This window comes from Pagrus pagrus (assembly GCF_965226575.1).
Source record: "Pagrus pagrus genome assembly, chromosome: 7".
Taxonomy (NCBI): domain Eukaryota; kingdom Metazoa; phylum Chordata; class Actinopteri; order Spariformes; family Sparidae; genus Pagrus; species Pagrus pagrus.
In genome coordinates this window covers 11,028,363-11,041,064 of record NC_140191.1, presented here as the reverse complement: position 1 = coordinate 11,041,064, position 12,702 = coordinate 11,028,363, and the positions used below count along the sequence as shown (strand labels likewise).

Below are 12,702 nucleotides of genomic sequence, written 5' to 3'. Positions count from 1 at the left end.
CAACATTTCTATCCTTTCTGTCATTTCTGTGAGTGCTCAAAGAATAAAGTTGTGTTAATAAAAACGAAATGCCCCTTTAATCTGTCCTGAATAAACCAGGGCTCACTTTTCCTTTGCCAAGTTGTACAGCAAAGCAACAGGGCGGGCGCTTATCGATTTTCGAGTGTCGTGATTGGCTACTGGACCGCGAGGCCGTCATTCATTGGCTTCCATTTTTGGCATGGGCGGGGCCTCGGGCAGGTATGAAGGAGCGATGTGAGAGGCGGTGCGTAAACAGAGGGGGCGAAGATGGCGTCGAACAAGAAGAGTAGTGGGAATAGCAGATTTGAGAAAAGTGTGAATGGAAGACGCTCGTCGAAACACAAAGAAGGTCCAGTGGGTGAGTTTATCTGTCGCGGTTAAACCTCGTCACGACCCCTGCTGTCGCTTATCCCTTTAATAACGTCCCTTTTTTTTTTTTTCTTGACGCTCCTGAACTGTCAGCCCCCGCTAGCGGGCGTTAGCAGCTACGCTAGCTTGCCTCGGGCAGCCGAAGTGAACAGCTAGGATTTAAGCCGCTGTTGCTCAGCTGCCCTCAGCTGCTTACAGTAGGTCTTGTGATTGTTCAATGACTTGAAAACGACGAGGCACTCAGGAAGCCTATGCATAGACTGCCTACACGTCCGCTGTTAACCTCCTTCGCTTGGTTGTTCAGAGTTAGGAGCATCCCCTGTCACAGCCGTTATGTGTACCGTCAGTTAGTTGTAGCGTTAGTAATGCCCCCCCGTAGTAGACTTTAACCACCAATATATGTCCACGATGTGTATATGTTTACGTTTTCACCTTCTGCGCCCCTAGTCTCAGCTGGAGACACTGACAGGAACCACCTGAACAGGTACTCCAAACACAAACAAGTGGGCAGAGGAGGGGGAAGGAGTGTGATTATTAGATTAACCTTTAAGAGTGATGTATACGGAAGTGCTGTGCATAAATGGGTTAAACCAATTCAAAGGTTTAGTTGTGACTCATGATGGGCAGCCTGTGAAAGAAGGCAGCAGACCTGAGAGGATGCTGCCTGCAGGCACTGTGGACCTACTCAAACTCCCTCTTTTGCTCTATTGTCCTTATCATCCAGTCTCAATGTCACTGGATCATGTATTCTCCTTGTTAAGTAGTCTTAATCTACCTGGGACAATCCATTTAGTTCCAAACCACCACTACTTTAAAAAGGCTTAATTAGCTTTGTTAGGAGCCTAACATTATCCCATGCATTGTCTGTGTTGTTGCTACAATAATGAGATATATCTACATACCTATTTATGAATACAGTCTCGAATTTTTACCTAATCTTACTTATGATGCAAGGTTGCCAACACAGTTTTCATCAAACCTGAAAATCAGATTTAATTTAAGGCCATATATTATAAAACTGAAGGGAAGCTTTACAGTATGTGTCCCATTTCTTTGTAGGGGGTGTGGAGGCTCATTGTTGCTAGTTTCCTGTTGTTCGGTTTGGCCTTGCGTGCATGAAGGTGCTCTGTCTGGGAGAAGGGTCAAAGCCTGCTAAAACACAACACCACAGATCCCCTGTTGTTGGCGCTTCCTCTTGCCCGTGCACTGCACAAGTTTGCTATTTTTAAAGCCTGCTTCCTATAGACATGACATTTTGGAGGGTATCGGATATCTGGCAAAGTTCAAAAGACTGACCTGATACCATATCTTGTAGAAGGAAACAAAAGACCTTTAACTTTAGTACTGTGTGGTCTCAACATAAAATACATTTTCAAGACTTTCTACTTGCACAGATAGATGAGGTCATCCACGTGCTGTTTGACTTCAAGGAACAGCCACAATGTTTTTCTATCCTTGGAATTATATTTACCCAGACATGAAATTTTCTCAGAATTGGTCTGTTTAGGCTTGATAAAACAGATAAACATCACGCCATGAATTAGAAACGACCTACACAAGATCAGCACAGTTTCCACACTGACTGTTCTGTACCTCTGTAGCTCAGTGGTCTCGACCATTAGGGAAGACAAAAGGACAACCCTTCACTTCTCTTTGTACAGAAGTTACACTTTGGAGCAGGATTGATATACAGTATAGTGACAATAAATGAGCCTGACTTTTGTATGTATACTAAGTAGTATAGTATACTGGGAACAACAGAAAGATGGTATGAAATTGAATCAGTGTCAGATTGTTTTTTAGCACTGAACCTTCCTGGATCACACAAAACTTAAATTGTCAAAGATATGTTTCAACGACAGACAGTTTTATAAATACATTTTTGACCCAAACTTACCTGCGTGAGATCGCAACAAGTAAGACTCGGTCCATATGGACTCATAGACAACAATTGGATACAGGTGCCCTTTAACCGGCAGACATTTTCATTGGTCATAGTTGTTGTTACTGATAACAGTAACGATTGCGCTGCTCTGTAGAGTTTTCCAGTAAGTTATGATAGTGACAGTGAGCCAGCATGCGCAATAGCACCATCCTGAAATAGAAGGAATTCTGTATCATTAATTTTATGTTGTACACCTTTGCATTTCCTTTTGTGGCATATCCAATTGTAGGCTAGTTCATGAACCTATAGAGCGGTGGTTTTCAAACTTTTTGTGTCCAAGGCACATAAAGGGCAAGCAAAAGCTCAAGGCACACCATGCGAAATCGCCTCTATAACGTGTTATCTAATCACTTTGTATTAGGAAGTGAATGTGTACATAAAGAATATAGTAAATTAAAAACTCACTCAGTACTTCTATAGTTGTATATTTCAATAATATTCTATGGTTGTATCTTGTAGATGGAAAACAAAAGAGTTTTAAGTTGTATACTGTCTGATCTCAACATAAAAGAATTCTTGAGACTTTCTACTTGCAACCATGTTTTTTATACTTCGAGGAACAACCACAGTTTTTATATGCTAGAATATATAATATCCTAAAGAGTCACATTTACCCAGACTCCCAATTTTCTCAGAATTGATCTGTTTAGGCTTGATAAAACAGATAAACACCACGCCATGAATTAGAAACGGCTCAGACAAGATCAGCACAGTTATCACACTGACTGTTCTGTACACTGTAGCTCAAAGGTCTCACCATTAAAGTAGACCATTAGAGCAGACAAAAGGACAACTCTTTGCTTCTCTTTGTACAAGAGTTGCACTTTGGCGAAGGATTGATATACAGTATATTGACAATATATGAGCCTGCCTTTTGTATGTATACTAAGTAGTAAAGTATACTGGGAACCACAGAAAGATGGTATGAAATCTGTGTAAGATTGTTTTGTAGCTCTGAACCTATTTGGATTACACAAAAATTCAATTGTCAACAATATGTTTCAATGACAGAAAGCCTTTTAGTACATTTTTTACCCAATCTTAGCTGCGTGAGATTTCAACAACTAAGACGGGGTCCATATGGACTCATAGACAACAAGTGGATACAGGTGACAACAAGTTCTTTACAGATAAGTGTACAAAAAATGTGTTCCCTGGGTTTTACCAACTTTCTTTAAGGTATATTTACAGGTTATCTTGAAGCTAATAGGCCCTTTTAGATTGGTCATAGTAGTTGGAAAAGCACAGGTGGTACTGATGAAAATAATGATGGCGCAGTTCTGTAGAGTGTCCCAGTGAGTCACAACAGGCTATTTCATGAAGTAAGCCTATAGCAACAAGTGGGACTGAAAACACTCATGGGGGAATTAATAACAAGAGAAACAACAACAAATGTCCTTAGTGAAAAGTCTTAGTTACATCTGTGTCTCAGTGTTCCTGGGTATGTTTGTCTATCTCTCTGGGTGAAGTGTCTCAGTTCCTTCGGGTTATGGGACTGTCATCTGTGATATCAGCCAAGAAGTCTAATCTAAGGTCATATTTTCCCCTAAGAACATTTTTCTGAGTTTTCACCCTCTATTTTGGGTGTGCACACTTTGTCCATGATCTGCAGTCATTGCCAAACAAAATAATATTTCTCAACAGTTGGCACAGTACAGTACATTCCTGCTCTATACACAAACAACAAATAGATGTTCCAAAGGTGCTGCTTAAACTTTGTTCAAAAGTCTCACATAGCCACCCGTTGGCAAATGAAAGCAGTTTAGTATTAGTTGCAGGTGCAGGACTACCTAAGTAGGTTTAATTGAATTGATCAAACAGTCGATTGTGACGGTTTTGATTAGCTAACAGTTGGGGTTTTCCAAACATTTGCTGGGCTGGTTACAGCAATTCATTAATTTTTTTGAATACTGTTATTGCAAAAAATAGAATAATAGATTCAGTATCACGTAAAAACAGCCTTTTTTTGTGACTGTGAGACGAAGTAAGGTCTTTTTAAGACATCATAGTCGGCTCCTATAACTATTGCATTCAGGTTTTTTTTTTTACCCTTGTCTCGTGGTCTTATACTAAATTAAACGAAGAACTCGATGTAATAACAGAAAAAGGCCACAAGTAAAATATTGTTATCATCTCAAAATCTCACAGTTGAGACTATGCCAATGTCTGCTCAAGTTCTGCCAATTAGGTTGAAGGTCACAGGGAGGTGCAGGCTGAACCACCAATAGCAAAATAGCCCACTGTCACAGGGAGAAAGTCAACTGGGCTGGGGTTGTCTGTAGCTTCCCTTTTTTAAAAGAGACATGGGAGGGAAGAGCAGAGAGGAAAGAAAAGGACAGCAAATTGCCTCTGAGTAGAATTGGCTATGACAGGCTGACATACCGAGGTTGACAGGGGAAGAGCCACATCGTGAAGACGAGGGGGTGACTGGCAGCGAGAGGGAGAACAAGACCAACTGGAAAACCCTATCTCTCCTCTCTCCCTCCCTCCCTCTGTTTCTCTCATTCTCTCTTTCTTTTTTCCCCTCATTGCTGTCGTGGAAGAGAGGAGACAGACAAGGACAGAGCCTTGAACTCAGACACTGGTAAACCCTTTTACTTTCTTTCACTTCCAGCTTTTAAATAGTTACTCCATGGCATCAATTTTATGCTACGCAAGAAGCAGCCTGCAGGTATTTTTATACAGACGCTCGTTTCACACTGTATGTGGGCCCAGCAGGAGTCATTATATTTCTGTAATGTCACTGGTGTTGCTTGTTGTACATAACTTATTAATGCCCACTCTCATCCATTTTTAATGTGGAGAGACAAGGTGCAACTTAATGGTTACAGTGGGCTTACTGTCACAGACACGGGAGGGGATGATGCTGAAACAGGTTGCTCGGTATTGACATAGCTAGAGGGGGCCTATTGTAGATATGTAGAACACTTGCTGATGCACAAAAAGCAGAGGAGATAAGGCGAGAAGGTGAGTTATGTTTTGTCCTTTGGATGTTATATGAGAGCTGTAGTGGTAGCTTTTATTGTTTCTCTGTTTGAGGCTTTATCTTTATAGTCAAACAAAGGTGGGACCCTCACCGGGCCATGCCATGTTTGAACTCTGAGTGAGCTCTCGATAACATTGTACTGGTTCACATAAGCGTATTCATTAGCATTATATTTGCATATGCAGTTAGATAGGGGTGTAATGTTCCCTGGCTTCATTATCATTAAGCAAGTTTTAGAGCAGCTTATGCTGATCCAGGGGTTCGTAAAGTTCACGCCTAGCTTACTCTGTCAACATAAGGCCTATTGGCCTGCCCAGCTGAGAGAGTTGTAGCCCCCGTTCTAATTAAGCAATGTAATTTTAATTTTGGCTGTTCGCCCAAACTGGTTTGGCTGCTATATCTGGTCCTGCAGCATGGTGTTTGGGTGCCTGCTTGACCAAAGCAGTCATTGTGTCCCTGAAGGCAGATGAATGTGTATTTATAGACGTTCTTTGTGTGCGTCTCTTTTTGTTTCCAGTTTTATTCTCACATAATGTGCTGAGTTGTTGCACATTGAGTAACTGTTTCCTGTGTTGTCAGATTCAGAACATTCACACTTAATGTGTAATCCACTTGTTCTTGGCCAAATCCTGAGATGGAGCAACAATCTCAGAATTGTATGCGTGTGTCGTTAGCTGTTGGATTATTTTGACATCTGACACGTGCACATACTGTATGCTTCCTATAAAGATCGTTATAATGCTTTTGTTTACATATCAGGGTGAGATTGGAAAACTAATCATGTTATGTGCCTCCCTGATCCTTCTCTCCTGCTACATTTTTGCAATCTTTGAGACTTGAGTAAAGGTAACATCCATTCACATTATATTCAAAATCCTTTTTTGTTTGGAAGTCTCTTGACGATGTATTGCAGAGGGACAAACTATTGCCATGCTGCTTCCATGACAAATCCTAATGCTCTTTCAGAGACAGTAAATGAGAGCTGCAACAAATAATCGATTAGTTGTCAGCTATTTTGATAATTGATTAATTACTTTGAGTAATTCTTCAAGAAAAAAAAATAAAAATTTTCAGTCTTCAGTATCTTCAATGTGAATATTTTCTGGTTTCTTTACTCCTCTATTGCAGAAAACTGAATATCTTTAGGTTATGGACAAAACCAGATACTTCAGAACATCATCTAAAGAAGTCAAAGAATCAACCTAAAAAATTAAAGTCTTGATGCCCATGAGGCATCTTTGGTGGCGGTTTGCTATATTTGCAGATTATAACCTCACTATCCAATACCATTCGAACAGCACAATGTAAATTCTGTTTTAGTGTGGAGTCATGGGACAAACTCATGTCAGAGTATTCTCATGGTTCACATGGTTGAATTATTGTGAAATTAGGCCCCAAGCCGCTTCATCAAACTTTGCTTTGGCCTATCTTGGGCCTACCTCTAAACCCTGAGCTCAGAGTGCCTGAGGAAATGGGACATTCATAATGGATTTGATGGCAACATCACACATGTGTACACACACACTTTGCAGATAATGTGAACGATTTCCTTTTGGCAGAAATTGCGGCCATGTGGCTATGTGACACAACAGCATATTTCTGAGTGGTCATTGATTTTGAGTACGTCAGAAAAACCAACACCGTAACCATTTGGGTTTGAGGTTGGGTTTGTTCAGATTAGGCACTCTTTCAACAGCTCGAAAGCATGCCACACTAGATTGGTCATGCTTTCTCATCCAATTTTTAATGCTAATGCTGAAGGTGGCAGTAATCAGCTTTGCCAACGCTATGGCTGGGTGATATGTCCTTAAAATAATATTGCAATATTTTAAGGCTTTGTCACAATACACAATTTATCACTCAATGTTTTTAAATCTCCTGGAAAGCACTTCATACATGCTAGGACTGGACGACAAATTCAAATATCACAATATTTTGACCAAATACCTAGACATCAACATATATATATACATATACAACATACAAAATATTCACACAATAAGATTTTTGATAAATAATCATTAGCAGTATTAGTAATGTGGATATAAGGGCTGTCACAATATCAGATTTTCACAGCAAGATTATCGTGGCCAAATGAATTAACAATAACGATGCAACCACAATATCTGTAGGGAATTTTAAAAGAAAGAAAGAAAATGTCAAATGTAGCTTTCACTTTGTTTACCGTGTTTTTTTGTCTCGTTTTTGGCAAATAAATTACACTTTGATATATGTGTAGGGAGGTAGTGAGAGAGTCTGTAACCATAACTGTACAAAAGTAAAAAAACAACAATTATACTTACACAAAGGTGACTAGATGAACTGATTTAAAAAAAAAAAAAATAAAAAAAAATCCACTGAGCCTTACATCTGTGCTTGATTATTATCATTTGTGTTGTATTAACATCACATCAGTGTTTAATTTTCTTTTATCACGGTTATCATCAATATCGACATGTTGCATCACCCCAAGTGGATATAATGACTCTGTGGGTGAATCAAGTAGAACATTCCGGTAAGGTCCAGAAAAAGTTGGGTGCACTAGTGCAATGAGTGTAAGAACTTTGCCTGGATCCCTGCTCTACTGTCATGCAGCCTTTAAAACCAGGAAAAGATGACACTTAAGCATATCACGATATAACAATATCCAAAATCTGATGTATAGTCTCATATCCAGATAATGGTGTAATATCGATATAATGCCCAGTCCTAGCCAAATCTTTGCATCAGGATTCCACTATCCCTTGCTTAACCTTTATCCAGACAAATTGGCATTCAATATGGAAACATTTTCCTATAAAGGGGCGTCTTGCCTTGTAGGGCATGGTTGAAAAGAAAAAAGCTCTCGCTGAAAAGAGAAATGGAGTGCGAGGCAAAGACAAGATGGGAAAATGAGAAAACGGCCAACGGCTGAAGTGATTCTTCATGCAATATGTGTGTGCGTTACAAGTCGTCTGGCTGATAAATGTCTCTTCCCAGATGTCAGGGGGTTGTGATTCCTCCCAGCAAACTGAAATTGCCTCTCCCATTACTCTTCCTGAATGGCATGGAATAGCAAAATAATTGTACGATAAGGGCTCCATTATATGATTGTTCACTCTTTAGCAGGCAACCTCTGCTCCACATCCCAAGATGTGGCTCGGGGGCTCTGTGCTGTTTCTTGAAATGTATGTATTTTTATTGTATTGATTTATTGAATTAACCTTACTTGAAGTTCTAATAGCAAAAGTTTGAGGTGTGCTAATTCCAAGTGCCACTGATGCCATTTGGGATGCCCGATAGGAAAAATTGGTTGAATTAAATATGATTTTAACACAGCAGAGTCTTTCTTTAAGAGTAACTGTGAGCTTATCATCATCTATTCTCCATCTGTAACTGATAAATGTGCTTCAGCCCTGCAAGGTAATTGGTTAACACCCATCCATAGCAAGGAAATTATGTTCCTTCCCCCATGTCTGCATTGCTCCAAAGATGATCCTTTTCTCATCTGTTGGGGAGGCACTGCTGTCTCTGTTCCTTTTATGTTTTATTCTCTGCATGTCCACCATCTCTTCTCCTGTTTCCTCTATCTCTCAGCATGGCAGTCACCCTATACAGTAACTACCAGCAGGCTCCCAGACTGAGGTGTTGTGGAAACAAAGGTCTCAGGTGACTTGGCAGAAGAGTTCAGTCCAACAGCTGGAGTCCAACTGGGACATAGCACTGAATCTTTGTTTTGCTGCATTAGGGCACACTTGATAAACACACTCAGCTGTGTGTTGTCAGCTATATACCTCCCTTTGGGAGTCTTATGCGAGTGGGTTTCTGTGTTTTCGTCAGTGTATGACTCATCTGTGTTTGTTCCCAGCAGCATGACGTTAGCAAAGGGGCCTCTGCCTTCTCCTCCTGCTCCATGTATCTCTTCCTAGATCTCTGTGGATTTTGGCTGCTTAGCTGGATTTACATCATTTAATTTCAAGGCTTGCTTAACACGTCTCAATCAATGGACTTCTATGCGCCAGGCTATGGGGGATTAGTTAATAAGAGTAAGAGAACATTATGTAGGATATATCCAATGATATCCCACCTGATACAGTCTACATGCTGATAACAAGTGTGAGAGTGGTGCAGAATAGAGATGCTGCTTTTTATGGTGGCAGGACCAGATGCTTAGCTTTCATTCAAGTTTGAACAACTATAGAAATAATGTCTTTTAATTCGATATGGGGTCAGCAAGGTGGCGTAATTAATAGTGAGATCAGTGGGTGTCAAAATACAAGCCATATCAGCAATCCTCAGACAAATGAAAAAGATAATTTATCCACGGAGAATACATAAAGAATCAAATAAATAATTTCACTTAAAATATTATTATACTCAAACACTCTTTCTTCTCTGTCTCGCTGCTCTTAGTGATGGACACCAAGGCAGTGTTCGCGGCCCTGTACAGCGTGTGCGAAGAGAATGCCACTTTCTTCTCAGGGGGAGCCAAGGGGTCGCAGGGTGATGCGGCGCGGCGGCTGGTGGATGTCATGAAGCTGATCCAGGAGCATGCTCGCAGTCTGGAGCCTGTTATCTCCGGCTTTGCTTTAGTTTACCACCATTTCGACTTTGACCCGCACATACCTGCTAATGGATATCGTTCCCTGGTCAAGGTAGGCTGTGGGTTGTTTCGAAGTCTTGAATCAAGCTCTTTATCGATGTCAGTGTTTTTTCAACCAATTGCAGCTTTGAGGATAACAAGCCCGCATACTGCAATACATTCTTATCAGTATTCTCTGCACACCGTGAGAAACTGCTCACCAACCCCTGATATTTCTTTGTTTCAAGGTCAGTCCATTTGTTTTACAAATTGATTTTATGTTGCAAATCAGGTTAGATAAATTCCTCCAGCTGCAGAGTATCTCCACCTACTGTACCCACTGTATTTTATCCTCTACAGTTATTGATGAAACATCATGACCTTCAGTGGCTGCAGCCCACCACAACTGAACGAGTCTAGCCGAGCAGCAAATAAATGCTGTTCTGTTTTCCAGCCTCTCGATTGCAACATTTATAATCCTTCTCCTCCCCACAGTGCTACTTTTACCAATCTGTAACACCCTGGTAAAGCGCCGAGCTTTTCACGTGATTGCATCCAGACATGCTATCAGACATTGTAATTTTTCCCTCAAGCTTACCACTCTCATCTTAATTACAATTTAAGCACACACAGAAGACATTGCCCTTTTCAATGACTGCACAATTAGAAAAATACATTTTCTGTGGTATAACACAAAATGCTATGTATTAATTTTTAGAAATGAAATGATAGCCAGAAGTTCATCATTCAGTATCTCAAAAGTACATGTAATTTCACATATCATTTTGTTAAAACTCTGTCCTTTTATTACTCAGTGATTTGCTTGTAATTTAATTAAACTGACCTTGCTTTGTTTAGGTAAGCACGCTCATCTAGAAGCTGGCATGGCGCGGTAGACACCACATTTTAAAATGAGACTCACCAATTTTCCTTAAAATTCTTTAGACATATTATTCTTCCTGTTTTAGGTCGTGCGCTGCTGCCTTCTCCACATCATCCAGAAGGGTCGCTACATCACCGCCAATCGCCGCAGCATCTTCTTTCGAGTAGCACACAATGCGGGGGAGATGGAAGCTTACTGCAACGCTCTGTGCCAGCTGCGGGCCTTGCTCTACCTGGCTCAGCGCATGCTACATGACAACAGCCACGGCAACCTTTTCTTCCAGGATGAAAGCGGGCTCAGCGAGAGCTTCGTCCGCGAATACTCCTCCATGCACAAGGGCTGCTTCTACGGCCGCTGTCTTGGTTTTCAGGTGAGATGAGCTGGGTGGAATGGGCATAGGTAGTGGGAATGAAAGAGGGTTAGAATAAACAGCACAGCAAGTTTAATGGTCTGTAGCAGAGTTGTTGTAGTTTTTTATTTTTCATTCGTTTTTATTTTCATTTTTTTTGTCCGGGGCAAGATTTAGGAAGTTCAGAAAAGGCTTCACGATAGAAACACAACACTTGACTATACATCCACATACTTGTGTTGACGAAAAAGACTAAAACTTAAGACATTTCCTGTATTTATTTTAGTTTTGTAAGTACACAGTTGAAATAGAGCCACTGAGAGGGTGACTAAGGGGCAAAATATAGAGTGAAACAAAGTCATGTCATGACTTATGTAGGCAAAATAGTTTGTTGATGGTATTGTGCTGTCCTTTATTTAACGAAAAATCAACTAAGATCCTTTTCTATTAGCTGTTTCCCCTTTTTAGATTTTTAAAAAGAAAAATTGTTGGGTGAATGTGAACTTTTTAGGCTATTGAAGAAGGGGAATGCCAGAAAAGTTTGAGAACCACTGTGCTGTTAAAAGAAGTGATCGGTTAGCGTTAGAGGACCAAACCTGTGCCAAAGGCTAGTTTGTCACCAGGTGCTCATACACTACTGACATCTTAAACTAGAGGGACTGACCCTGAAAAGAGAGCATGGTGAGAGTTGTTCTATGCAAAAGTCAGGAAAGCAGGAAAGGAATACAGAACTGCAAATGACTCCTGCTGGTCAAACCTGCAGGTAAAATCAAGTGAGCAAAGGATTTGAATGGATGGAGGGAAATGCTCCTCTCTACAGGGAGAGTCTCTGTTCTTAGTTGAGCTTAACGAGACGGGCTGAACCCCAAGCAGACAGAGGTCAAAATCAAACTAAAGGGAAAAAATGATGAAACCTCTCTAGTACTGTCAGCATTAATTTATAATGTCTAAGACTGATCTGATATTCTGGTATCCCATCGTCTGTGTTTTACTTTCTCTGGTTGAATGATTGCAGTTTTAATTATATTGTGTTTCTTGTTGAATATGATTTAGAATCTCAAGTCTGTCTCTGTCTTTGTTCATCCCTCTCTCCAGTTCACTCCAGCCATCCGACCCTGTCTCCAGACCATCGCTATCGGCCTTGTGGCCTTTGGAGAAAACTACAGGCGCCATCAGTCAGGAATAGGTCAGCATCATCTTTTCTGCAGCTGTATCCTCTCATCATCCACCCACTTTATTCTCATTCAGAGATTGTACTCATCCACATGCCTCTTCTACATTGCTCCTTGGCCCCTGACTGTGTACCTTTTGATGTTGTGTGTTTGTATTGTAGATGCTCTTTCATCCTTTTTGAATCTTGAGGGCTAGCTGGCGTGCTTCTTCTATATTTCAGAATGTTTTGAACATGCTCACTGTTATGCACAGAGGCAGAGAAAGAAAAACATGCACCATCATATTCAAATGTTTGCCATGCTCGCACCCACACACAGACACGCACGTAAATATTTAACATTCAAAAAGGAATCCTTCGACTCTCATGGTTTCTTGTGCTCTGTGCTGCATCACAGTGGAGGCAGGCGGTATTGCA

The 12,702-nt window shown here is 40.7% G+C and overlaps 1 protein-coding gene across 4 annotated transcripts in view; it reads left to right on the top strand.

Annotated features, from left to right (window-relative positions):
- Positions 1-241: 241 nt before the first annotated feature.
- Positions 242-12,702, top strand: part of lipeb (lipase, hormone-sensitive b) — a 30,753-nt gene continuing 18,292 nt past the window's right edge. The window contains exons 1-5 of one of the 4 annotated variants that reach the window (XM_084357069.1): positions 339-379; positions 4,879-4,919; positions 9,714-9,955; positions 10,851-11,135; positions 12,210-12,300. In XM_084357069.1, coding sequence (XP_084213195.1) covers positions 9,716-9,955; positions 10,851-11,135; positions 12,210-12,300 — 616 coding nt within the window. In that variant the 5' untranslated portion in view covers positions 339-379; positions 4,879-4,919; positions 9,714-9,715. Of the gene's footprint in view, positions 380-595; positions 875-4,427; positions 4,920-9,713; positions 9,956-10,850; positions 11,136-12,209; positions 12,301-12,702 lie in introns of those variants that run through there. The other 3 variants (XM_084357067.1, XM_084357070.1, XM_084357068.1) reach the window with 3 other exon arrangements.